At 46.1% G+C, this 23,844-nt stretch overlaps 8 protein-coding genes and 1 non-coding gene across 9 annotated transcripts; 5 read left to right on the top strand and 4 right to left on the bottom strand.

Annotated features, from left to right (window-relative positions):
- The first annotated feature begins 257 nt into the window (after positions 1 to 257).
- LOC122613824 (rab proteins geranylgeranyltransferase component A) lies at positions 258 to 2,282 on the top strand. Its single transcript, XM_043788217.1, has 3 exons — positions 258 to 417; positions 483 to 1,568; positions 1,626 to 2,282. Exons 1-3 carry the CDS (start codon positions 369 to 371, stop codon positions 2,024 to 2,026), a joined length of 1,536 nt encoding a protein of 511 aa, XP_043644152.1. The 5' UTR covers positions 258 to 368; the 3' UTR covers positions 2,027 to 2,282.
- Positions 2,283 to 2,473: 191 nt separating this feature from the next.
- LOC122613823 (serine/threonine-protein kinase hippo) lies at positions 2,474 to 5,058 on the bottom strand. Its single transcript, XM_043788216.1, has 3 exons — positions 3,647 to 5,058; positions 2,868 to 3,589; positions 2,474 to 2,784 (listed from the first exon to the last, which is right to left on the bottom strand). The coding sequence occupies exons 1-2, from the start codon at positions 4,932 to 4,934 to the stop codon at positions 2,868 to 2,870; spliced, it is 2,010 nt and encodes a 669-aa protein (XP_043644151.1). The 5' UTR covers positions 4,935 to 5,058; the 3' UTR covers positions 2,474 to 2,784.
- Positions 5,059 to 6,001: 943 nt separating this feature from the next.
- On the top strand, positions 6,002 to 8,755 carry LOC122614202 (parkin coregulated gene protein homolog). Its single transcript, XM_043788726.1, has 5 exons — positions 6,002 to 6,314; positions 6,414 to 6,592; positions 8,051 to 8,222; positions 8,362 to 8,511; positions 8,587 to 8,755. Exons 1-5 carry the CDS (start codon positions 6,050 to 6,052, stop codon positions 8,745 to 8,747), a joined length of 927 nt encoding a protein of 308 aa, XP_043644661.1. The 5' UTR covers positions 6,002 to 6,049; the 3' UTR covers positions 8,748 to 8,755.
- Positions 8,756 to 8,758: 3 nt separating this feature from the next.
- LOC122614204 lies at positions 8,759 to 9,803 on the bottom strand. The gene is made up of 3 exons (XM_043788729.1): positions 9,397 to 9,803; positions 9,194 to 9,337; positions 8,759 to 9,115 (listed from the first exon to the last, which is right to left on the bottom strand). Exons 1-3 carry the CDS (start codon positions 9,515 to 9,517, stop codon positions 9,000 to 9,002), a joined length of 381 nt encoding a protein of 126 aa, XP_043644664.1. The 5' UTR covers positions 9,518 to 9,803; the 3' UTR covers positions 8,759 to 8,999.
- A 1,791-nt stretch (positions 9,804 to 11,594) lies between these two features.
- LOC122614203 (thioredoxin-related transmembrane protein 2 homolog) lies at positions 11,595 to 12,829 on the top strand. The gene has a single exon (XM_043788727.1). It carries the CDS (start codon positions 11,746 to 11,748, stop codon positions 12,559 to 12,561), a length of 816 nt encoding a protein of 271 aa, XP_043644662.1. The 5' UTR covers positions 11,595 to 11,745; the 3' UTR covers positions 12,562 to 12,829.
- A 2,140-nt stretch (positions 12,830 to 14,969) lies between these two features.
- Trnah-gug lies at positions 14,970 to 15,041 on the bottom strand. The gene has a single exon. It is a non-coding gene; the product is annotated as a tRNA-His (tRNA).
- A 2,721-nt stretch (positions 15,042 to 17,762) lies between these two features.
- On the top strand, positions 17,763 to 19,131 carry LOC122614739. The gene is made up of 2 exons (XM_043789386.1): positions 17,763 to 18,624; positions 18,676 to 19,131. Exons 1-2 carry the CDS (start codon positions 17,851 to 17,853, stop codon positions 19,129 to 19,131), a joined length of 1,230 nt encoding a protein of 409 aa, XP_043645321.1. The 5' UTR covers positions 17,763 to 17,850.
- A 518-nt stretch (positions 19,132 to 19,649) lies between these two features.
- On the top strand, positions 19,650 to 21,368 carry LOC122614504. The gene has a single exon (XM_043789070.1). The coding sequence runs from the start codon at positions 19,650 to 19,652 to the stop codon at positions 21,366 to 21,368; it is 1,719 nt and encodes a 572-aa protein (XP_043645005.1).
- A 136-nt stretch (positions 21,369 to 21,504) lies between these two features.
- LOC122614834 lies at positions 21,505 to 23,400 on the bottom strand. Its single transcript, XM_043789502.1, is given in 4 exon segments — positions 21,505 to 22,127; positions 22,130 to 22,399; positions 22,402 to 22,512; positions 22,515 to 23,400. Coding segments are annotated over 4 exon segments (1,890 nt in total).
- Positions 23,401 to 23,844: the final 444 nt, after the last annotated feature.

The raw sequence follows: 23,844 nt of genomic DNA, 5'->3' as shown, positions 1-23,844 counted from the left end.
ATTTCCCATGTATGTGTGCATGCTTATTGCACCTGTTGATTTGCGCTTTGTGAAATTCAGTATTTTGTAAAGGGAGTACGATTAAAATGTATCTTCCCCATTTGTAATATTCAAAGTGCTTAAAACCATTTAATACTATCCTGCAAAGCTTATGGAATATTTACAAAACTAAAATTCAGTTTTAAATTTGAAACAGTTTCGTAACGCCTTTTTCCGTTAGCCAATACTGTAAGCAGCTGTTTGTTGGTAACGTCATCGTTCGCTGCGCATCTCTAAACAGCTGCTAAAGTAAATTCGTAATAAAATCAGGGAATATCTTATTAATTTGGAAATATAGTCCGAATATCAGGGCAAATAAGGCTTAAAACATGTCGGATGACCTGCCGGAGCAGTTTGACCTTGTGGTCATAGGCACAGGTAATAGAGAAGACAGAAAATAGGTTTTAACCACAGATGAGTCATTCGTGGGACGCCCTTTTCAGGCTTCACCGAATCCTGCATCGCCGCTGCGGCCAGCAGAGTGGGCAAATCGGTGCTCCACCTGGATAGTAATGAGTACTACGGTGATGTATGGAGCTCCTTCAGCATGGACGCTCTATGTGCCCGCTTTGACCAGGAGGCTGAGGCTCATTCCTCGTTGCGGAATGCCAAGTACACCTGGCACACCACGGAAAGTGAATCAGAAACAGATGCACCAACCTGGAATAGGGACTCAGTGCTGGCCAAGTCGCGACGCTTCAGCCTGGATCTCTGCCCACGCATTCTGTACGCAGCCGGGGAGCTGGTGCAGTTGCTCATCAAATCAAACATCTGCCGCTACGCTGAATTCCGAGCCGTGGACCATGTGTGCATGCGCCACAATGGTGAGATTGTGTCCGTGCCCTGCTCCCGTAGCGATGTCTTCAACACCAAGACCCTGACCATCGTGGAAAAGCGCTTGCTAATGAAATTTCTCACCGCATGCAACGATTACGGCGAGGACAAGTGCAATGAGGATTCGTTGGAATTCCGTGGGCGAACGTTTCTAGAATATTTGCAGGCGCAGCGGGTGACCGAAAAGATATCGTCGTGCGTGATGCAGGCCATTGCCATGTGTGGCCCCACCACCAGCTTCGAGGAGGGTATGCAGCGCACACAGCGATTTCTAGGCAGCCTGGGCCGCTATGGCAACACACCCTTTCTCTTTCCCATGTACGGGTGCGGGGAATTGCCGCAGTGCTTCTGCCGTCTGTGCGCTGTTTATGGTGGCATTTACTGCCTAAAGCGAGCTGTCGACGACATTGCCTTAGATTCCAATTCGAATGAATTCCTGCTGAGCAGCGCAGGGAAAACGTTGCGTGCCAAGAATGTGGTCTCTGCCCCTGGCTATCCACCAGTTTCAAAGGGCATCGAGTTGAAGCCTCACATCTCACGCGGCTTGTTCATATCGTCCAGTCCCTTGGGCAACGAGGAGCTGAACAAGGGAGGTGGCGGGGTCAATCTTCTCCGACTGCTTGACGAAGCGGGAGCACGGGAGGCCTTCCTAATTCAACTGGCGCATTACACAGGAGCTTGTCCCGAAGGCTTATGTAAGCACATTAAGAATATATATGATTTATACCTGTTTAATGAATACATTTTTACAGATATCTTCCATTTGACCACACCGGCTTTAAGCGAGGATCCAGCGTCCGATCTAGCTGTTTTCACTAGCCAACTCTTTGATCGATCAGACGCACAAATAATATTTAGCTCATACTTCACAATTGCTGCCCAGTCTAGTAAAAGTCCCGCTGCCGAGCACATTTACTACACCGATCCACCTACCTACGAGCTGGATTATGACGCGGCCATTGCCAATGCCCGCGACATATTTGGCAAACTGTTCCCGGAGGCCGACTTTTTGCCACGAGCCCCAGATCCAGAGGAGATTGTTGTGGATGGTGAAGACCCCAGTGCCTTGAACGAACACAGTTTGCCCGAGGATTTGCGGGCACAGCTGCACGACATGCAGCAGGCAACTCAGGAAATGGATATACAAGATTAGACAGAATTAAATGAAAAGGAGGTTTCATCAATCTCCAAGTATCATTAGATATTAGACCATAACTTAAATGTCTTTCGTCAAACTTTATAGATCAAAAGAAATTTTGATTGATTGTATACAATTTTTGCTTCATATATTCCTATATATTTATTATGTAAATTATTCATAATTGCTAAAAGTACTAGGTATATATATAAATGTTTATATGTGAGTGCTTCTGTGCATTTTGCTTTGATAAATATATGTTCGAAAAATATGCATTCCAATGCGTATAAAAATGTTTCTCCTTTATAAGTATTGCTTGACGGGTTGCTGTTTTTATCGCACGAAGACAGAAAATAAGTGTATTAAAGATTAAGGTTAATAGTTAACAAGGAAGAACGAATAGTAGTATAAGTCTTATAAAATTATGATAAGGCCTAGGCAGTTCACAATACGGGCAGCTATAATAAACGCAAAATAAATTTTATTCGAGCATACCTATATTAAAAGACAGATCAATGGAAGGTAGGACATACGAAAACAAACATAAATGTAATGAAAACAAAGATGAAAGAAATTGAAAATTCGATTTCGTGCTGGAAGATACTGCCGATCACTTCTCTTTTCTGGTTTCTCTGCATTTTACAATAAAGCTTTTGTGTTTTCATTTCTTGTGATTGATTTTAGACCTTTCCACCGGGTTAAATTTGCACAATACACGAATAATTTCAAGTGGTTACAGATAACGAGTCTGTAAGAGTCAGTATCGGTATCATCTGTAAATTTAACCCAATGTAGGGGCATTGAGTGAGTTGAGATTTCATTATCAGTTGTCATGCGAAATTGTGAGTTGCTATACCTATATCTTAATCAGATTATTATTGATATTCTGTTGCCGTTTGCGCTTCGCATTCATGGCGTCAACAATTGGCTGCCGCTTGGCATTGTATTTCTTGTTTAGTTCTTCAATCTCCAGCTCCATCTCGTGATCGATGTTGCACAGCCGCTGGTTCAGATCGTCGAAGGTGAGGAACTTGAGGAACTCAAACTCACCCTCCACGTAGGCGTGCGATTGCGTATGCATATGCAGATTCTGATATGCGGGCGGCGGTTGAGCTGGGGCCGCAGCTGCTGCCGGTATTCCCTGCTGGCCCATTGGCGCTGCGTTGCTGAGCAGCACATTCTGTTGATTGTTGAGCGCGATGAGCTGTTCGTTCATCAGGGGATAAGCCATGAGAACTTGCTGCTGCTGCTGGTGCTGCTGCAGTCCATACTGATTGATGGCGGAGATCTGCTGGAACTGCATTTCCATGTTGTGCTCCCAGTTGTTCAAATCGTTGGCCCCGCTGGCCAGATGCTGTTCCTCCTGCTGTTGCTGCTGCTGCTGTTGTTGTTGCTGCTGCTCTGCTGCTGCTGGAGAATACTCGGTGGCTATAGCCTTATCATCGCCACGAGCATCTCCCGCATTTTTGCGATCGAAATGCTCTAGGAACTGCGGCCTATAGCGGTTTCGCGGCTTCTGATCATCGTTGTTTTTGGCCGTTGTAGAGTCGTCCGAATCGGAGTTAATAACCATGGTGCCTAAATAACCAAAAATTCATTAACTAATGGCTAGCCCTTCTAAAATCATTTACGTACCCAAGTTCGACTCCAGTTCTACCATTGTGCCACTGTCAACTGCCGGCATGTCCAGAGGAGATGCTGTCGAAGAGGCCGCTGCAGGAGCAGCTGCCTTGGACAGATTTCTGAGGCCTCCCGGCCCCAAAGTGCCCTCATCTACGCCCTGCTCTGCATGCGCTATCATCGTGGCATCCGAGGCAGAGCTCTGTTGGTATTCACCGAACTTCTCCGGCACCAGAGTACCCGGATCCTCCATGAACGCGTTGTCCATGATGTGTTGTTGCATTCCGTTTTCCTGGGTGGCCAAGCTCTTCGCTTGACTAGCAGCCAGGACACCCCCGAAACTGCGATTGGCGCGCTGCTGTTCGCGGATGGCACAGGTCTCCTCCAGCATGGGCTTCAGGATCGATCGGTGTTTGGCGTTGCGTATGAACTCGTGCTCAAGCAGTTCAGTGGCCGTTGCACGGTCGTCTGGCTCCTTCACCAGGCACTTGCTCACGAAGTCAATGAACTCGGTACTCCAGCGATCAGGCTCTAGAAACGAGGGTGGTGGTTTCTGGGGAATCATAAAGATGGCCCGCATGGGATGGATGTTGCCGTAGGGAGGCTTTCCCTCGGCCATTTCCAGGGCGGTGATGCCTAGTGACCATATGTCTGCCACACAGTCGTAACCAATTTCCTCTATTACCTCGGGCGCCATCCAGAAAGGCGTTCCGATCACAGTGTTCCTCTTGGCCATTGTGTCCGTAAGCTGACCGGCGACTCCGAAATCGGCCAACTTTGCATAGCCTTCGGTATTGAGCAGAATGTTGGCCGCCTTGATGTCGCGATGGATCTTGCGACGCAGGTGTAGATAGACCAAGCCCTGCAGTGTGTCCGACAGAACGGTGGCAATCTCGTCCTCCGTTAGCGTCTTCTTGCGCAGACGCATGATGTCCGAGACGCTGCCGGCGCCACAGTACTCCATGCAGATCCACAGGTCATACTGCTTGAAGTAGGAGCCGTAATAGCGAACCACATACGGCGAGTCGCACTGTTGCATAATGGATATCTCCTTGATGATCTCGTGCAGGTCGGACTCCACGGGCACCAGCTTGATGGCCACAATGGAGCTGCTTTCCTTGTGGACCGCCTTGTAGACCGATCCGTAGCTGCCCTCGCCCAGCTTGTACATAATGTCGAAGACCTTTTCCGGCGGCTGCAGTAGCGACTCCTCCGACAGCTTCTTCAGCTTGAAGAACGAGCAGGAGGAGGATATGTTGGGCGATTTCATACCTACAACGCCGGTCACCTCTGGCTCAGACATTGCGTAAAACTTTCGGATTTAGCACGAGAAAACACAGATAATTGGCTATTCACAGCGACATATCACACTTTTGTTCTTTATTCGCACGCGATCGCTAGCCAACACTGGTAGTTCTCAGTTCCCTCGGCACTGTGCAACACGCCGCCCGCACGGAACAGGTGCGGCGTTGCCAGACAAACGCCAAATACTGCGGAATGTAAACAAAGTGCCAGTGCTGCATAGCAAAGTTGGCGACTTATCGATAAGTTCTCTGGGCGCGCTTTTTAAAACGTAATTTATTTGCTTGAGTTTCTAGGTTTTCCATAACCTCCACCCAATTGATAAGACAGTTTTCATTTGTTGCGAAAATCTCGAGATTGTACTGATAAGTAGGTTACTTTGATTAAAAGCTTCATTAAATTCTGAATTACATATAATATTTTTAATACTAACCATATTGGGTCATTATATACTTTACTGATTTAGATTTTTATAGTTTTTTATAGTGTTACTGTTATTGTTTTTAAATTTTAAATCAATTAACTTTTATGGATTGATTTTTGCTTTTCTGTTTTTCTAGTTTATTAGTCAATTCAACAAAATAAAAATCTGATTAGCTGTACGTTAGGTTTCATGATTGACATGAGCTGTGCCAATTTGTCGTTGTTAATCTGCGGTTGCGCCCCCAGAAAACCCAGATCCCCTCCATTCCGATGGGTTCGCTGACCTGAAATGCCCAATAAAAGTACTTGGGAAATCCATGTGGTCTCGGAAATCCATGTAGACTCGGAAATCCATGTGGTTGGTGCACAGTCGAATGATAGTAACAACATAACTGGCGCCCAAAAGGCTAACCGGCATGTTATTATAAATAAATGCGACTGGAAGAGAGCACCGCTGCGAAGGCGAGCAAGCGGCTTTAGCTCCAACTGTTGGCTTATCGGTCACTAAGCCGCCGCAGGCCCTAGCAACGTGCTCCATAGAAACGCCGCGACACGACACGACACCCAACAAAAGCAAAAGCAAAAGCAACAGCAACGCCAACACCAGGAGTGCCAGCCTGGCTACCAGAAATTCCTTCGCTCGGCAGTTCGCTGTTTACACTACGTGGCTGCACATCGTCGCATAAACCGGAAATGGCCATGGCCCAAACGGCACGCACCGCGACGGCAAGGCGTCCCACGCACGACTACCACAAGCCGACGCGCTCTAAGTCCGCCAATCCGGCGCAACTGCGACCACTTAGCGGCATCCATGGAGCAGCAGTGTCATCGCGTCCGCGCTACGTTCCACCCTTCTCCATTCAGTCGCAGCAGAAGAACACCGTCGTCATCGACGGACCCATCCACGAAACCGCCCCCAAGACAGCCAGTGCCAGGAGTCGGGTCCCCAATCCAAAAAGTGCGTTACTTTGTTTATTTTCTTTTGGGTGTTTCGGTGCGCTATTTGTTTCCCTAATGACAAATCCCTGCCCCCATTTTTGCATGCACTGATTTTCAGTTCTGAGGCGCCAGCAAAAGTCCATGTCCACCTTCAATTTGGGCATGGGTCTGAATGGCTGCTCCGCCGGAGGGGCTAATGATCCGGGCCGAGGAACCCTGTTCCGGATGTACTTCGACCGCGGCGACCTGCCCATCAAGATGGAGTACCTCTGCGGGGGCGACAAAATCGGATGGACGGTGAGTGGGGTTGGGGGTCCATACTAACATACCAAATTCCATTAGGTCCGTTGCTAGTTGATTTTTTATTTATGACATACAGTGGGAGTGTTCATAGCTTCTTTGTTGTTTATTGTACCAAAAAGTACCATAACTTTACCTATACATATTCTATACGAATATCAAATGTTTGATTCTACGAAATGATCTATTATTTGGTATTGATTGGTAGTTCATCTAGTTAGCTTATATATTCAAAGGTTATTCCATAGTCCCATTTGAGGCTTTACAATCTATTCTTGTAGCCATAGCTGGAATTTTACATATGTCTGTTGTTATTGGCAGTCAGAGAACTTAAAGTTCATCTATGCAAATGTGAGTCAATGCAAATCAAAAACAAAAGAAATTGCACGACTGTCACTAGAAAGGGGTAACCCAACCACTCGGTGACCCATAGGCAAAGCCCATATTTGAATTCAGCTCGAGTTTCGTACACCTGCGTGTCCAATTATTTCAAGTGTTGCAGCTGAAAGCAAAACCGAGTAAATAATATGCCATTGTCTATTTCCGGAGTTAGTGACGGCCAAGCGATTCCGGCCGGAATGCGACTACTGACATTCAAAACGTCGCACCATCCGACTGTCAGTCACTTGCCGTGGAACTCCGCTGCAGGCGGCATGTAATGGCTTCCACGTCCACCCACCTCATGTGTGTGTGACCCTTCTGGCTGGTTCAATGTCACAGACCTTGGATGGCACTCCGAACTCCATGTTCCACATATGCGGCGTATGTCTTTTGGGGCGGTGCGTTTGTTTATCTAGGCCGAAATGCCGCCGTGACAGCTCGTGTGCACTCGAATGATATGTGAGTGATACTGCCTGATTTGCGTCACTGGGTCGCAGGTCGCAGGTCGCAGTTCGCAGGTCGAAGGTCGAAGTCGGGGAACCCCATATGTGAGGCTCACGCAGCTGCGATGCCAGCGATGTCGCCGCTGACCTTAATTATAAAGTTGCTGTCTGCATGGAGTGAAAATCTAGAATGGTCCACAAGTTTACTTTGAGCCAGCAAGAAGATGTATAACTAACAATTAGGCATAGTAAATTATTGTGTAATTGATGTTATATTATAACCCTTTGTTAGTCACCCGAGCTATTTCTAACTATAATCAGACTAGACGCTCGAGCAAAGATCAGTCTAGACCTTTAGTACTTAGCCTATAGACAGGTACACAGGTACCTCGCCTATTGCTCGATGTGTTCTAAAAATTTTCCACTGACAACGTAAGCAAACAAAGAGCATCTTAATGGAAATCAGCTTGGGGCATGGCGTGCAAATGTACACTTGCAAAACTTGCGCCACCGCCGCCGGTACACGAACCAATTGCGAACTTGGAGCGCTCTATTCACCTTTGAACCCACCGCCCACCCGGTGTCACCTCTTTCCATTCCTCATTCCGCATTCCGCATTCCGCCGCCATAGGTGGACATTGAGAAGCTGGACTACAGCCTCTATCTGCCGCTCTTCTTCGACGGACTGGCGGAGACGAAGCATCCCTACAAGACCTACGCCCGCCAGGGGGTCACGGATCTGCTGCTGGCCGGGGGCGAGAAGATACACCCGGTGATACCGCAATTAATATTGCCGCTGAAGAGTGAGTACCAGGGCATTGGCTGGCACGCAAATGCCTCGAAGTTTTTCGGTCTAATTTGCACCTTGCCAATGCGAAACTTGCCAAAACAAATACACAACCAAATACAACTCCCAATCCAAATACGCCCACCCATTTGCAGACGCATTGAGCACACGAAACCTGGAGGTAATGTGCACGACATTGAAGATAATCCAACAGCTGGTCATGTCCTCGGATTTGGTGGGCCCCGCCCTGGTGCCCTTCTACCGCCAGCTGCTGCCCATGTTTAATGCCTTCAAAGTGAAAAACTGTATGTATTTCACTAAACTGCAGCACTTTGATGAACTTCCATTGAAGGATATACATATATTTCATTTCTAAGCAGTAAACTGCGGCGATGAGATCGACTACGCGCAGAAGAACAACCTGAATCTGGGGGATCTGATCGATGAGACGCTGCAGGTGCTGGAGCTGCATGGCGGCGAGGATGCCTTCATCAACATCAAGTACATGGTGCCGACCTACGAGTCCTGCTACTTGAATTGAAACACGCTTCGTGGTCTTGTCCCTTTTACATACAATATCATAAGTATTTATTGAATTTTACAAAAACATTACAGCATTAAATGGATATTTGTTACCAAAGCTGTGCGTGTTAAAACTGATATAGCTGCGTATAATATGTGCTTGAGATTATAGTATTGGGTATATGGTATAATATAAGATATTTGGACCAACATTCCGGTGGGAGTGCTGGTCGTGTTTGGGGCACGTCCATCGTGGCCCCCGTTTAGGTCATCACTTGGTGGGGGCGTACTCGTTCTTCTTCACATTGTGGGAGGAATAGCGATTGTACAATCCCCAGATGGAGTTCATCAGCTTGTCGTTGTACTTGTTCGGTGAGTACTCGCGCTCTAGAAAAGTACAAATTGATGCGTAAGATCAATGATCCAATGACCCAGTGGATCCAGATCGTGAAGATGTCTACTTACGGGTTAGCGCGTTCCCGTTGTCAACGGAACCCTTATCTGCAGCCGCGGAGCGCAGGCGGGCGACGATCAGCTCCCGCTCGTTGAATTGCTCGCGGATCTTGCAGGCTGCAAATGCACCTTGTGGAATGGCGGCCATCTTAGCAACTGGAGGAGCAACAAAAGTTAGTTATCCATTGGTGATGCTGGCTGAAATCACTACCCACCACTCAGGGAAATAACGCTCAGCAGGGAGATGAAGTCAAAGTTTCGCAGTAGGCTTGTGTTCCAGCACTCTGTGAAATGCCGATCGGGATTGATGATTTTTCCGCACTGCTGCAGCAGCATTCAAAGGCACAATCGGAAGTCCGGAAAAGGTGCGTGGGATAGGGAGTATTTCGCTTAGATCGAAATAGGTCCCAGTGTCTTTTGGTTTTTGTTTGCTATCACAACTTTAGCTATGATTGAGATTGGGCCAATTGGAAGGGGTTGGTGTGTGTTTTGCACTAGAGGATTGGCATTTAATGCCCGTCGTTGTTTCTGGGATTTGCTCGATAGTCTGCGATGGAATGTGTCTGCTACTCGGAGATGAACACTCAGCACAAGGGTTCGGATTTCGACTGAAGTCGTCGCCTGGCGGCGATTGGAATTTATAGACCGCGTGTTTGGATCGGATCGGAGCTGCCAAGTGATAAGCGGGTGACAGGAGACAGTAGATCAGGCTGCCTTGATATGGCTGCCTTGATTATAAAGCCGGCATGGGATCGCCATTTTGTGCCACTTATCAGCTGCAGTTGTCATTGTTTGGGTTTTGCTTTTGCTTTTTGCCATTTCTACACAGGCCTATTTGCTATTCCAAGCTCTACGGGAAGTTTCGCTGGGCTGGGAAGCAGATTGGAGCACTTGATATGGGTGACATCTCTGGTTATCGGAACCCTTAATCTACAATATGCCATTTTTGCTAGCCTCAGCCAAGATTAAGGGTTCCCGTTCCCATCTCGAGTGTCCCTGTACTCAAATGGCTGGATGGCCATCTTACGAGACTTGATTCCAAAACCAGATTAATCCAGCTGCCCACACACTTTGGCACACAGTCAGAGGCAATTGTGATTATAATATTATTAAAAACTGACCTAACGTTGTTTACTGGAATTTTCATTTAATTATTGTTTTGGCGCAGACAATGTTGTTGAATTTGCACCTTAGATTTGATTGCGATTAGTCATGTTCTGGGATTCTCTAAGGTTTTTTAGATTCTTCAAAGATTTCCTACTTTATTCCTTTCTTATTATATTCTCTATATAAGTTCTATCAGATTCTAGAAAACGGTCCACTTGCAATAAGTTTATTCTTATTGAAGTAATTTCTTTTTATGAATTTAAAACCTTTTCAACATAATAAGAAAACCGGGTTCAAGTTAAATAATCAGCCACAAGGAAATTTACTAAAGGGGAGGATTCTATTTCACATTTAGATATATTAAAATACTTAACATACTTAAATGTTACTCACTTTATTTGCCAGTGTATTGAACATAATATAAGTATGATTCAAGGAATAATCGCTGTTTAACACAAAGAACGGCCCACTAGTGAAACCAGTAAATAGGTGGGTGATCGATCCGATGGGGATCATGGAGATGACCCTCGTAAAATGCTCTCAATAATACGATTAAAAATAAATCATTTAGTCCAGTGACGCGCACAGTGTTTACTACAAAAAAATTAATCTTTGCACAATGCCGAGAGCCAGTCACGATGGTATTATCTCCACCGCCGATGATCTATGCAGTAGGGACAAAATTCTCACAGCATTCACACAGTTTCAAACACATTTAATTTAGGAACTACAAAAAAAAGGCCGAAATAATTTGGGTGATAAGACGACTGATGGAAGCCACGAGTGTCTGAGATCACGTAGAGTCAGGCTTCTTCGCAGATTTGAACTCGGCGTGTGCGCCGATAATGAAGATCCTCGATGCCTTTTTTTTTACCTTTTGTGCAATGGCCTTTGCGAGGTAGTTCAACAATCTCTCGATGACTGTAGCAAAATGCTGATGTAACAAATATTCGCTTATCAATTTTGGACGGCTTTCGGGCAAACGAATTCGGCTGTTCAAAGTTCTGCTTGTGGTTCTGCTTATTATTTAAAAAATGATATAAACACATGAGGTTACTGAAACATGTATCCATGTAATCACGTATACTACATAAAAACATAACCGGAATGTAACAAAAAAATATAATTTTAACTACTTGTAAAAATGTTAGAATAAGTCATGTATGTACGCAATAAAAATAAACACAATTAAAATGTTTAAGCAGCTGAAATGTTATTTTAAATTTTGAATTTAAATTGGCGCCAACGAAACAAACACAATTTCCAACACTGAAATAAGCACCACTGTTTTTTTTACCAGGTGGCAGCGCTCACGCCAGACACCTAGGCTGCGCATTTCGTGCCATCGGCGAGGCTAAAATTAACAATTGGCTGTCAAAAGTGTGAAAAGAAAAACTCGGGAAATTGTTAATTAAAATCGTGACCCACATCAGCGCATTCAGCCCCCGGTCGCAGCGATGACGTGGAAGAAGCAATTGGCGCTGCTGGCCAAGCCATACTACTGGGTAAACATCCTGCTGGCCATCTCGTACCTTTTGGCCAAAAAGACGCAGTTCATCTGCACGCGCCTATTTACTCTCGCCGGAGAAGATGAAGCGTGTGACCTGGACAGTCGCGAGGTGGAGATCTTGTTCTTCCTGCTGATCGTGGTGATGATACGGTCACGCAAAACGGGCAGTGTCACCATGATCAACTACTTGGCCTCGTCGTTCCTCTACACTAAAGTGGCCAATGCCATTTTGTGGGCCTATGCGGACTTCCGCTACGGCTTGGGCTTTCTGCTCGTCTGCGTCCTGGTGGGCATGGTGCTGCCGGAGCCCTCGTACCGCGGACCGGAGCACATCACCTACTTCCGCAACGCACAAGTTTTCGAGGAGGAGTTGGCCAGAGACAAGCGAACCACCTGGCTGATCTGCTTCTACACTGTGTGGAATCCCAGCTGTGTGAACTTTGCTCCCGTTTTTGCCGAGCTCTCCGCTGAGTACAACACGGACCACCTGAAGTTCGGCAAGATTGACATTGGACGCTTTCCGGACGTGGCCCAAAAGTATCGAATCTCGGACAGCAGCTTCTCTCGACAGCTGCCCACTGTGATCCTGTTCCAACAGGGCAAGGAGACGGACCGCAGGCCCTGCGTGGACTCCAAGGGCAAACTACAGAAGTTCTTCTTCTCCAGCGACAATGTGCGTGCCACCTTTGGCCTCAACCAGCTGTACAAGGAGGCCGTGGAGCGACTGCCCATTGCGCCCAAGGAGGCCAAGAAGTTGCAGTAGGCAGTCCTGCGGCACCACTGCTGCCATCTCATTTCAGCGTGCACGTGCTAATAATTGTTATTTGTTTAGTTCATAGTTTATTTTAACTTATTGAGGAGCTGCCACCGCCGAAGACACGTACAATTGCACTAATAATTGCATTCTAAACTCGGACGTGCTTTCGTCGCGATGCCATTGTAGAAAATATTTGTATGATCTTGCATTTGCATAAATTGTAGCTGATCACCAGGTACCAAATATATTTAAAAATGTGAAATGAGTCAACGAAGTTACAAGTATCTTCTTAATTCCCTGCCGAGTCTACTATTTCATTCAATTAGCACCGCTCAAACGATCATTTCCGCTGCTCATTTAAGAAAAAGTTAACTTCAAGATGGACTGGGGTAGCGTAAATTGGAGATTTTATTACTGTTCGCAAATGAGAAGGCGTAGCTAGTAAAATAGAAGCTCCTAGTGGAAAAATAGAGTGTAAATACAGCTTTAGAAAAGGTAACCATAAATATTGGTATTCGTTACATATGTATATAAAGTGTTTGTGGACAACCCACCATTTTATGACATATTTATTGTATTTTATATGTTATGACTTGCCGCTTAAAACAGCAACCTTCGTATCCCCGCCGGTTTATGAAATATAAAACCAAATGGGCCTCTGCCCGTTGTTACTTCGAATGTGTTGAGCAAAATTGTATGACAATGCAAATGGCACAACAAAAATGTTTCCGGCGTGTTGCGTTCTGTTCCGAAATGGTCCCGCAGACATCGGCCATATAGACAGATTGTATGTGAATATATACACTTATATATATAAATATAAAGACCCAGCAGGCCAGACGCAGAGCGAAATAAACGCAAATCCCTTTTATCCATTCAATATGAACACGCATACGTGTAGAGAAGCGGACGAATTTAAATGCATAAATACAGGCGACTGCACACCAATCACCACCCACCGCCCACTTTGAACCACCCCCACAGATGGGAGCAGAGCCTTTGTGGTTAATATTTGTATTTTTCCTTACATTCAATGAAACGGCATGAAAATGGCCATTGCATTTTACGTGTATTGTATTGTGTATGCTGAATAATGCGATTGTCTCACACGGCCGTTTTATTTGCGGAAAATTTAAATTCGCCCTCGCAATTGGGACAAGATTCACGCTGTCCCGAAGTAATTATGGGAATCTCTGTGCCGCCACATCAGCACCCACAAGCCATGCCAGTTGCCACACCCATTCCCGGACCAGCAATGGCTCCCAAACGCTGTCAACCGCTCCTCACGACGAGAAATCCAATAAGCACTTGCTCCGCAGCGGCAACAAAACGCATTGTTGTCGCTATTTTCACGTTGATTTCCCTTATTGCTACGGAAAAACCGGTGCTGGCCACATTCAATTGATTTTGGGTGATTTTTTGGAAGGTCCCTGTGCGAACACCGAACATAAAATCGAATTTAAATTGTGATTTTAAACCTTTTTTTATTATTGTATTTTTTAAGAAAAGATATTATTGATTTGATTACTTACCTACACATTTAAAGTATTTGGAAGATTACCTAAAATAGGGATATATTTATAATATTTTAAGATATATTTCCTTTTTATTTAATTCTCTAAATTTTATCTAGCGAATAAAGAAGAGTATTTCGGAGTCCTACTTCACTTTGCCGTGTATTGTTACGTCTGCTCCGTTTCGGTGGCAGTATTTTTATTGCGTTTTTATGTCAACACCAGCTGGCAGCGTCTTAATATCCCTCGGTCGAGGTGCTGGATTGGGTTTTTGTATATTTCTGTCAATTGCTCACAATTAAATTAAAATTCAAGTCAAAGCCAGCCGCCATTCAGTTCTCGAGGAAAGCCGCAAGCCAGGACAATTGAAGCCAAGCTCAGGTGCTTGCCCTAACTATTCAACGTGTGGCTCTTAGAAAGGGATTAAATAAATCAATTTTATTTGAAATATCCTTGGCAGATATATTGCCCCAGTGGTTTAGGTTGCCTATTTTATCGAGCTGATATCAGTGGTTGATTTTGCATCGTTGAAGCACAAAAAGCAGTTCAAAAAATAAATTATTTAAAGACTCTATCTTAAACTCTTTCAATAAATGAAAGACAATAAGATTGTTTTGTACTTTATTAGACGGTGGCTGAATAATTCAATATAAAATGTGACATTTTGATAGTTTTACCTTTTGGTTAGTTTAGTTTTTTAGTTTAATGGTAGAATTCCCAATTCTTACAGAATGAGGATCACACCTATCCTTCCCTATATATCTACTGTTTCATATCGAACACAACTATAAGATCCACATAGTATAGTGCCCAAATATAAAATTAAATTATCTGCACTGCAAACAAAATAGTGAGCAAAAAAAAGCAGATCCTTCTCCGTGACAATGCGTATCTCAGCATTGCCGTGACCAGGATTCGAACCTGGGTTACCACGGCCACAACGTGGGGTCCTAACCACTAGACGATCACGGCTACGAAGGCACTTGAATCTCCGAGCGATAATCGCGTTCATAAGCAGCGCACATATTTGTTAGTGTGTATGTGTATGTGTAGCTAAGACTAAAGCTGGGACTGGCGGCAATTTGCGTGCATTTCTTTGCTCCAAAACAACTCGTTTGTGGAGCAACTACGAGTAGTACCAATACCGCCTCTAATCGCAGCAATACCCAGAGCAGCAACAACCGCAGCAGTGAAAGTCCAAAGCACTCGAGCAAGACAGACAAAGCCACAAAACCGACAAACCGTCAGCCGATAAACAAGATTTTGGCTCATAAATTAATTGGAATTTGCCAAGCCAGCACAAGTGCGCTTGCTGGGGGGCAGAAAGTGGGCGTGGTGCTGCTGGGCTTAGCGTTTCGATTCAATTCGCTTTGCTATTCGCATCGTATTGCTCTGTTCGCAGGGCCGAAGATACGGGTGGTGGGTAAAAGTTCCCAAAATAAACCACATACATATGAATAAATTTAGAATGTTACGAAGAAATTCACAAACTTGTATTGCTCTAGATATTCAAAAATATTTAGTTATTTACTTTTACCAAAATCAGATTTTCAGCTTTTATTTTGATTGGATTTTACCTAAGATTAATTCAATTTATTGATGTTTCGTTTCTCGAAGTTTCTTATCTAACAACGTTCACCATAGTGATAAGAACATATTACTCTTATCAGGCAGTGCAATATTATATATTACGATCAATAAAGCGGAAGGTGAAACAGATTGCAGATAATAAAATTAATATGTAACTGAGTAAATATGCCATTTTATGTCGACACTTTTTTGTGTGCAAACAGGAAAGGGTTACAGAAGTTAAAACCTGAATACCATAGCCACTAGCATTCATTAATTTCGACATAAATAAAAGTGCAGATGCATGTATTCACCAATAGCCGGGGATTAATACTTTGTGGCACCCTTGCGCTTCAATTAATAAATATAAAAGTCAGACATTTCGCTGGAAACCTACTCGTATCGTATATAGATGCATATATGAATATACTCGAACTTTCGCATTCACGAACCCGTGAACAGGTTTCGATTGCCGGGAACCAAAGCTCGCCAATTTGAACTTGTACAATCCAGTTTCATTATATTTGGAATTTAACGATAATGTAATTACCCTCAAGTGCAGAATTATTTCAATGGCAGTTTTGTTTTTATCCTGGCCCACTTGCAAACACAGGTGTGTGTGTGTGTGTGTGTTTGAGTTTGTGGACCAGAGAACTGCATGGGTAGCCTTTTTTGCCACCTTAATCACACTCAACAAATTTGGGTATCGGGTGCCACTCACGCCGGTCACGGCGGGTACTTGCAAACACCCGCTCAAAATATTCGTTTGTCTGCAGGCACCCTGGTGTGCGCGCACCCGAATCAATGCGGCACTCTAGGTAGCGGGTACCGATCACACTCGCCACTCATAACGAAGGGTAGAGAAGGCAAACATGCAGAAAAAGGCAAGTGCCCAAAAAGGGATGAGTGGCAAAAACACTCATTTATTTCTCGGAAACACCCGGGTGTCTCGCCAAACACCCGGGTGTCTGGTAGACACTCGAGTGCCTGTGGTAGCATAATTCCTGAAAAACGAAATATATTATACCCAAAATCTCCTATTTTTGCATTCTTTTTACAGAAATTTAAACAACACGAAATAGACTTTTCTTTTTTATATATTATATTATATGTTTTGTTAACATTTTTAATATCGGCTTCCCATATTTAACTTTATAAATGTATAATTTTAAAATAATAATAATAAAATTTTATAATAAATAAAATTGTATAATAAAAAAACAAGCGAAAAAACAATAGAAATAGAATAGTTTTAATAATGTATAAATATTATTTAATAATATATAAGATTGTTTTTGTTGAGACATTAGGTAGATCAAAACGCAAAACATGTGCCCGACCTTTTCTTGGTGTTCCCTTTCACCCTTCATTTTTGAGACCGTCTCGCTTCCACCCATACAAATTGTATGCATACAGAAAGTACCTGCGGCCGATCGTTGCTTGCGCGTCACTCACCCTAAACTTTGTTGCACAGCAGACACCCGGTTGTTTTTGTGCAAGTAGCAAAAGACACCCGGGTGGCAAAACACCCGGGTGTTTGTCTTTGCTGAAAATAGAGTGTCTACAAACACCCGGGTGCTGAAATACCCGGTGTTTACCGGGTGCACTTAGGGTGCCGGTGGCTTGCTGCAGTTCTCTGTTGTGGACATCGTCGTCGTTTTGTGCCATCGAAACCCTAAAAAATTGAAAAGTATTTACACGAAAGCTGCCAATTCAAATACACATTCCCACACTCGCCAAGTCCTTATACAAATATTTTTTTCGTAATATTCGTGGCCTGTTTTTTGAATATAGAAAAAACTGGACGCTTTTTGTGAGTGGTGAAAGTACTTGCGCTCCAATAACTACACAAAGGTTGTGATGTGGGTTGGTCCGTTGGGAATCCGTAACAAAGTCCAGTTCGCATTCGCAAAAATATTTTTTTTTCATAAGTGGCATATAACTTGCTCTAGGGTGTCCTTCTCACGTATGTGTTGGTTGGGAGGGGGGGGCTTTGCAATCTCAACGATAATCGGCAGGACACAAAAACGTGTCATTAAACATCTGAGATCTTTGAACTTTGCACTAAAACAAACCGGATTTCGTATACTATAAGCATTCACATGGGTGCCACTAGGTCTGCCAATGCCATTTTTTTGCGTGTGGCATCAATAATGTGGCGGCCATATAAAATGTGGTCCTGGCCACACGCCAATCAGTAGTCGGCCCCAAAATGCTGCTCGACACGGACCTGGCCGGTGGAGTGATCCGCTCGCCATATAGTTTTGACATCCCGCACGCCTTTATCTTCAACGAATCGCAGTTCGTGGAGCCCAAATTCTGTGGACCCTACATGGAGATAGTGAAGCACTTCGCCCAGGTGTACCACTACAAGCTGCTTCTCGACACTCTCGAGAGTTTGCCCAAGAAATCGGTGGTGGAGCAGGACATTGTCCACGGCAAGTACAACCTCTCGCTCCACGGCGTGATCATTCGGCCAGAGACGAGCACTGACCTCACCACTGACGCCACCAAGCACAGTTATCCGCTGGAGCTGATGACGAACTGCGTGATGGTGCCCCTTGCGCCCGAGCTGCCCAAGTGGATGTACTTGGTGTGGCCGCTGGGCAGGTACATCTGGTCCTGCCTGTTCCTCGGCACCTTCTACGTGGCCCTCCTGCTGAGGTATGTGCACTGGCGGGAGCCGGGGAAGGCCACCCGATCCTATACCAGGAACGTGCTCCACGCCATGGCTCTGCTGATGTTCAGTCCCAACATGAACATGTCCGTAAAGCTGAAGCACGCCTCGCTGCGCGTCATTACCTTCTACACGCTGCTCTACGTCCTGGGTTTCATCCTGACCAACTACCACCTCAGCCACATGACCGCGTTCGACATGAAGCCCGTGTTCCTGCGGCCCATCGACACCTGGTCGGATCTGATCCACTCGAGACTGCGGATCGTTATCCACGATTCGCTGCTGGAAGAGCTGCGCTGGCTGCCGGTGGTGAATACCACCTCGTTGGATCCGCAGTTCGATGCGCGCAGCTGACCGGAGTACCAGGCCCTGCTGGCGAGTCCATCGCGTTCCTACGCCTATGTGGTCACCCAGGATGCCTGGCTGTTCTTCAATCGGCAGCAGCGGGTGCTCATCCAGCCGTACTTCCACCTGTCCAAGGTGTGCTTCGGTGGCCTCTTCAACGCCCTGCCCATGGCCTCCAATGCCAGCTTTGCCGATTCCCTGAACAACTTAATTCTCAACGTTTTTCAGGCGGGCTTGTGGAATTACTGGGAAGAGCTTGCCTTTCGCTATGCCAAGCAGGCTGGCTATGCGAGAGTTTTCCTGGACACATATCCCGTCGAATCGCTGAACCTGGAGTTCTTCACCACGGCCTGGATTGTCATGACCGCGGGAATACCCATTAGCTCGCTGGTTTTCTGCTTGGAGCTTTACGTTCATCGTCGAAAGGAGAGACTTTCGCAGTATGACCGATTCGAGTGTTGCGATTACTAAACTAAGGAAAGTTGTTTATGCAAAGCAAAAGTGTTTTTTTTTTTTTTTTGATATCAAAATAAGTAAATTTAAATTAATCTATTATCAAGGAGCTTTACGTGCATCGTCGTAAGGAGAGGCGTTCGCAGTATGACCGATTCGAGTGCTGCGATTACTAAACTAAGGAAAGTTGTTTATACAAAGCAAAATTTTTTTTTTTTTTTTTGATATCAAAATAAGTACACTATAATGTAATCTATTATCAAGGGCTTAGTTATCATAAAGCTTAAATGCGATTTTAATAACATTACCTTGAGCTTCAGTAGCGGTTATTCAAATAGGAGTTGAGGGAGGTAATGTTTAAGTTCTCCCATGGGAGCAATTAATACCAAATAAATCGGGGCAAAATAATTAACCTGGCGTACAAATAGTTAAGCGTTTCAATTAACTCACGGAGCTTCTCAGTGGAAGACATGCGTTCATCCTTTCGGATTTGCCTTCTGCTGTTGACCACCTGTCATCCCAGTCATGGTTGGAACATGCATTACTTGCTCAATCTGCTGTCTCCATTCGCCCAACTGAATGTGTTCCAGGAGATCGTGTGGTTCGTGAGTCCGCTTCAGCGGTTGGACCACGTGGATGAGTTCATCATGCGCATAGACACGACTTTCGGAAAGAGCGCAACGCAGACGGTGGTGAGTAATAACTCCGAGATGCGAATGATTCACTCGTCGGCGCGAAGAAACCACTTGAGCTTTGTCTTCACCACTGGAGCGGAAGATCCCATAATGAAGGTGTTCAGTAAGGTTCTACTCGGACGTCACTTCTACTTCTCGATAGTAATATATGGGGAGAAAGTGACTGACATGCAGCCAATCCACGACATACTGATCTTCGCCTACAACCAGCAGTTCTTCAACTCGATGGTGTACTTCGAATCGGAGGAGGGTATCAACCAACTGTTTGGGGTCTCCAAGTTTCCCGTCATGACGGTCGAGAATCGCACCGACTTCTTGAGGTACATCGGAAAGATATGGAAGCGGGTGCTGAATGCCCGCTCGGATGTAGGAGGTTTCGCATTTACCACACCCTTGCGCCAGGACCTGCCACACTTGTTCCAGTCGCAAGGACACTACGATGGCAGCACATACCGCATAATAGATACCTTTGTGAGATTTATCAACGGCAGTTTCGCGGAGCTTATAATGCCACCAGATGGCCTCGGTGGGCAGGTGATCAATATGAAGGATGCCCTGCAGTTGATCCGCGAACGCAAGATGGAGTTCTGTGCCCATGCCTACGCCCTGTTCATGCCCGATGAGGAGCTGGAGAAGACTTACCCATTACTGGTGGTCCAGTGGTGTCTAATGGTTCCGCTCTACAACAGTGTGTCCACCTACTTTTACCCACTGCAGCCCTTCGCTTGGAATGTGTGGTTCTTTGCGCTGGGCGCTCTGCTGGCACTGGTTCTGCTGGAGGTGATGTGGCTGAGGATGTTCGGTGGGGGGTCAGGTTACCAGGTCGCTGTACTGAACTCCTTTTGCTATATCATCAATGTGCCCATCGAGGGCCAGCTGCAACAGCCCTGCGTCCTTCGATTTCTCCTGCTGGCCACGGTCTTCTTTCACGGATTCTTCCTTTCCGCCTACTACACATCCAATTTGGGCAGCATTCTCACGGTGAATCTCTTTCACGCCCAGATCAACACCATGGATGACATAGTGAGTGCGCAGTTGCCCGTCATGATCATTGACTACGAAATGGAATTTTTGCTAAATCTGAACAAGGAGTTGCCCCAGGAGTTTCTGGAGCTGCTCCGCCCCGTGGATTCGGCGATTTTTGCGGAGCACCAGACGAGTTTCAACAGCTCATTTGCCTATTTCATCACCGAGGATCACTGGCAGTTCCTCGACGAGCAGCAGCTGCATCTGAAGCAGCGACTCTTCAAGCTGAGCGGCATTTGCTTTGGCTCATACCACCTGGCCTTTCCCCTCCAGATGGACTCGTCCCTGTGGCGGGACATCGAGTACTTCACATTCCGCATCCACTCCTCGGGTCTGCTCAACTTCTATGCTCGCAGCAGCTTTGCATCTGCCCTCCATGCCGGCTTGGTCCAACGCTGGCCGGAGAACCAGGAGTATACATCGGCGGGATTGCAGCACCTGGCCATTGCCTTCATCCTGCTGCTGGTGATGAGTTTTTTGGCTGGTATTGTGTTTGTCCTGGAAACTCTTTCTAGGCGAAGGTTTCCATTATAAAACTAATTGAACTTCTTTATTGTGAAATACGGTGCATCTTTCGCTTAAACTTAATTAATAAATTCAAATTCTAGGACTGTTTCCAAAGTGAGAAGGGTTGAAACTCCAGCTACAGTTCTGCTTTCTTTTCCTTGCATCATAACTTCATGAATCGCCTGAGAAACGACCTGGGCTTGCGGCTTATCCCTACAACAGGACGACGTCTTGAGGTCACATGCTCGTGCCACTTCATCTCGGCCGCAAAAGCCAGGCCGGCTAGGATCAGGCCCAAGGTCCAGGTGCGCAGAAGGCTGGAGAAGAAGTCTAGGCTGAGGGCCATCGGCTCCTCGTCGAATAGGTGCACCTGGATGCGGTGCAGATGCACTGCCTCCCAGAAGGCCTCGCGCTCCCAGTGGCTCATGAGGCCCGCCTGCTGGGCAATCATGATGTACTCGGTCATCACCGAGCGCATGTGGGAGTCCTTGTGCAGCGGGAACACGTGGTAGAATGGTCCCTCGCAGATGTCCGTCAACCGGAAGATGGGCTTCCGCAGATGGAGCTGCTGCAGGTCCAGAAAGCGCCAGCGATCGCTGCTCACCGTGTAGCCATAGGAGGTGTTGAATGGGTCACGATGCAGATCCAACATGTGCTTGTCCACCAGATCCACCTGTTGCATATAGCTTGGTGGATAGTGCAGCGGCGACTTGGCCATCCTCTCGTGCTCAATGGCCAGCATTTTGATCCTCAGATTGGCCTCCACCACATCCGCCACCGTGTTTATTGTCGTACTGGCGGCGCTGTGGTGAAGTAGCTGGTCATCCGGGAGATGTACAAGTTCGATGTGACTATGCCCCAGATGGCCAGCAGAAAGTAAAGATAGCGCATACGCAGTGTGGGCGTGCGTATGATGAAGGTGGGCGCACTGTAGGTCAGGGTGCAGATGGACTGCAGGAATGCGGCACTGAGGTCACGTGGTCGCAGCGGTGAACACAAGTAGATGGCCACAGTTATGTAGAGCGTGAACAGGCAGATCAGTATCCACACATTCTCTGCAGAGCCTCGTGCATGTACTGATCCGCTGGCGATTGGTTGCGATAGGGCACCATGATGCAGCAGTCGTTAATGCCAATGGGATAGCTGTAGCTGACCACGTACTTGGTAGTATTTCGGTGAAGGAGTGTATCAGCGTCTCGTACACTCCCAGGGAAACCAAATCCAGCAGGTTCGTCATGTTCAAGTAGTCATCCGTCACATTGGCGCTGTCATCCAACAGCGTGGCATTCACGAATTCCAGGAATCCCAGAAACAAATTCCCACTGGTGCCGTGGATGAAATTCTTCTCGTAGCTGTTGGAGGGCCGATCCGACTTGAAGACCCGCGGCATATCGTACATGATGGGGGTCCTTATCACGTAGCCCTTCATGTTCTTGGCATATTTCTGGAAGAACTCCTCTGCTCTCCAAACGCCCGTTTTGTTCACAATCGAGGGCGTGGGATAGGGTTCCAGTATGAAGACATTATCCTTGATGGTGATCAACAGCGTGTTGATGAACTGCTTCTTCCACACCCAATCGTAGACATCCGTAATCTCCGACTTGAAGTGGGCTAATGACTGCGGATTTGTTTGGAAGTCACGGCTTTCTAGGCTGGGGAAAAGGACGAAGATCGTCTTGAGCCAGTGAATACCCTGTTGATTGTGGGAGGCCAGCTCCATGATGGGATCGTCCTTGCCCGTAGTGAAGACCATCACCAGCGATGGAGTGCTGATGAACTGCATCATGGGTATGCCCAAATGGTGCTCCCTCGTTATTATCAGGTTGGGCGCCAATGGAAAATAGGTCCAGAAATTGTGAAAGAACTCCTGCGCGTCCTTGTTGTTCAGATCGAGCCTTTCGGATATGTAAAAGACGAAGTTCTTGAAATGATACAGCTGCGTGATGCTATAGAACATTTCCAAAACGAACATGTTGTTGAGCAGGGCGATGTTATCGGAACCACTGGTTGGGAAAATGTTCCGTTCCCTGAGTATAAGTTCCGCAGCACGATTGTCCATATTTGTTGGTTGGCCGAGTGCCAGTGGGTTACTGTCAAGTTGAAGGACGCCGAGTCCTGCCCCTTGCATGTGGGCCCAGTTAACTGCGGAACGTGCCAAGTATTTATCACCCGCTTACTGCAGCTACCATATGTCCGTCTATACCAAAGTCGGCGGCAGTAATGACAAATTATATAGGGCCAGGAGCGGTTTAGCAGTCTTAACTTGTATCTACTTGAATTTAATCATGTATTTAACTAACTAATTTTGGTGTAAAGCGAAAAAAGAGCTCACTTCATTAGCATTTCCCTTACTTGCTACTTATGCACTTCTAGTTTGGCGCTCCTGGTGTGAAATCCGCTCGAGCAGCTTTATTAGCTCATAAGGCCCTATTGCAATTTTATCTTAAGTGCAAATCGCGCGTATTTAACATTTCGCGGTTTATGCGACAAGGGTCATATAATT

The sequence above is a fragment of the Drosophila teissieri genome, chromosome 2R (genome assembly GCF_016746235.2).
Source record: "Drosophila teissieri strain GT53w chromosome 2R, Prin_Dtei_1.1, whole genome shotgun sequence".
NCBI lineage: Eukaryota > Metazoa > Arthropoda > Insecta > Diptera > Drosophilidae > Drosophila > Drosophila teissieri.
The sequence above is the reverse complement of the archived record's forward strand: the minus strand, read 5'-3'. Positions and strand labels throughout refer to the sequence as shown.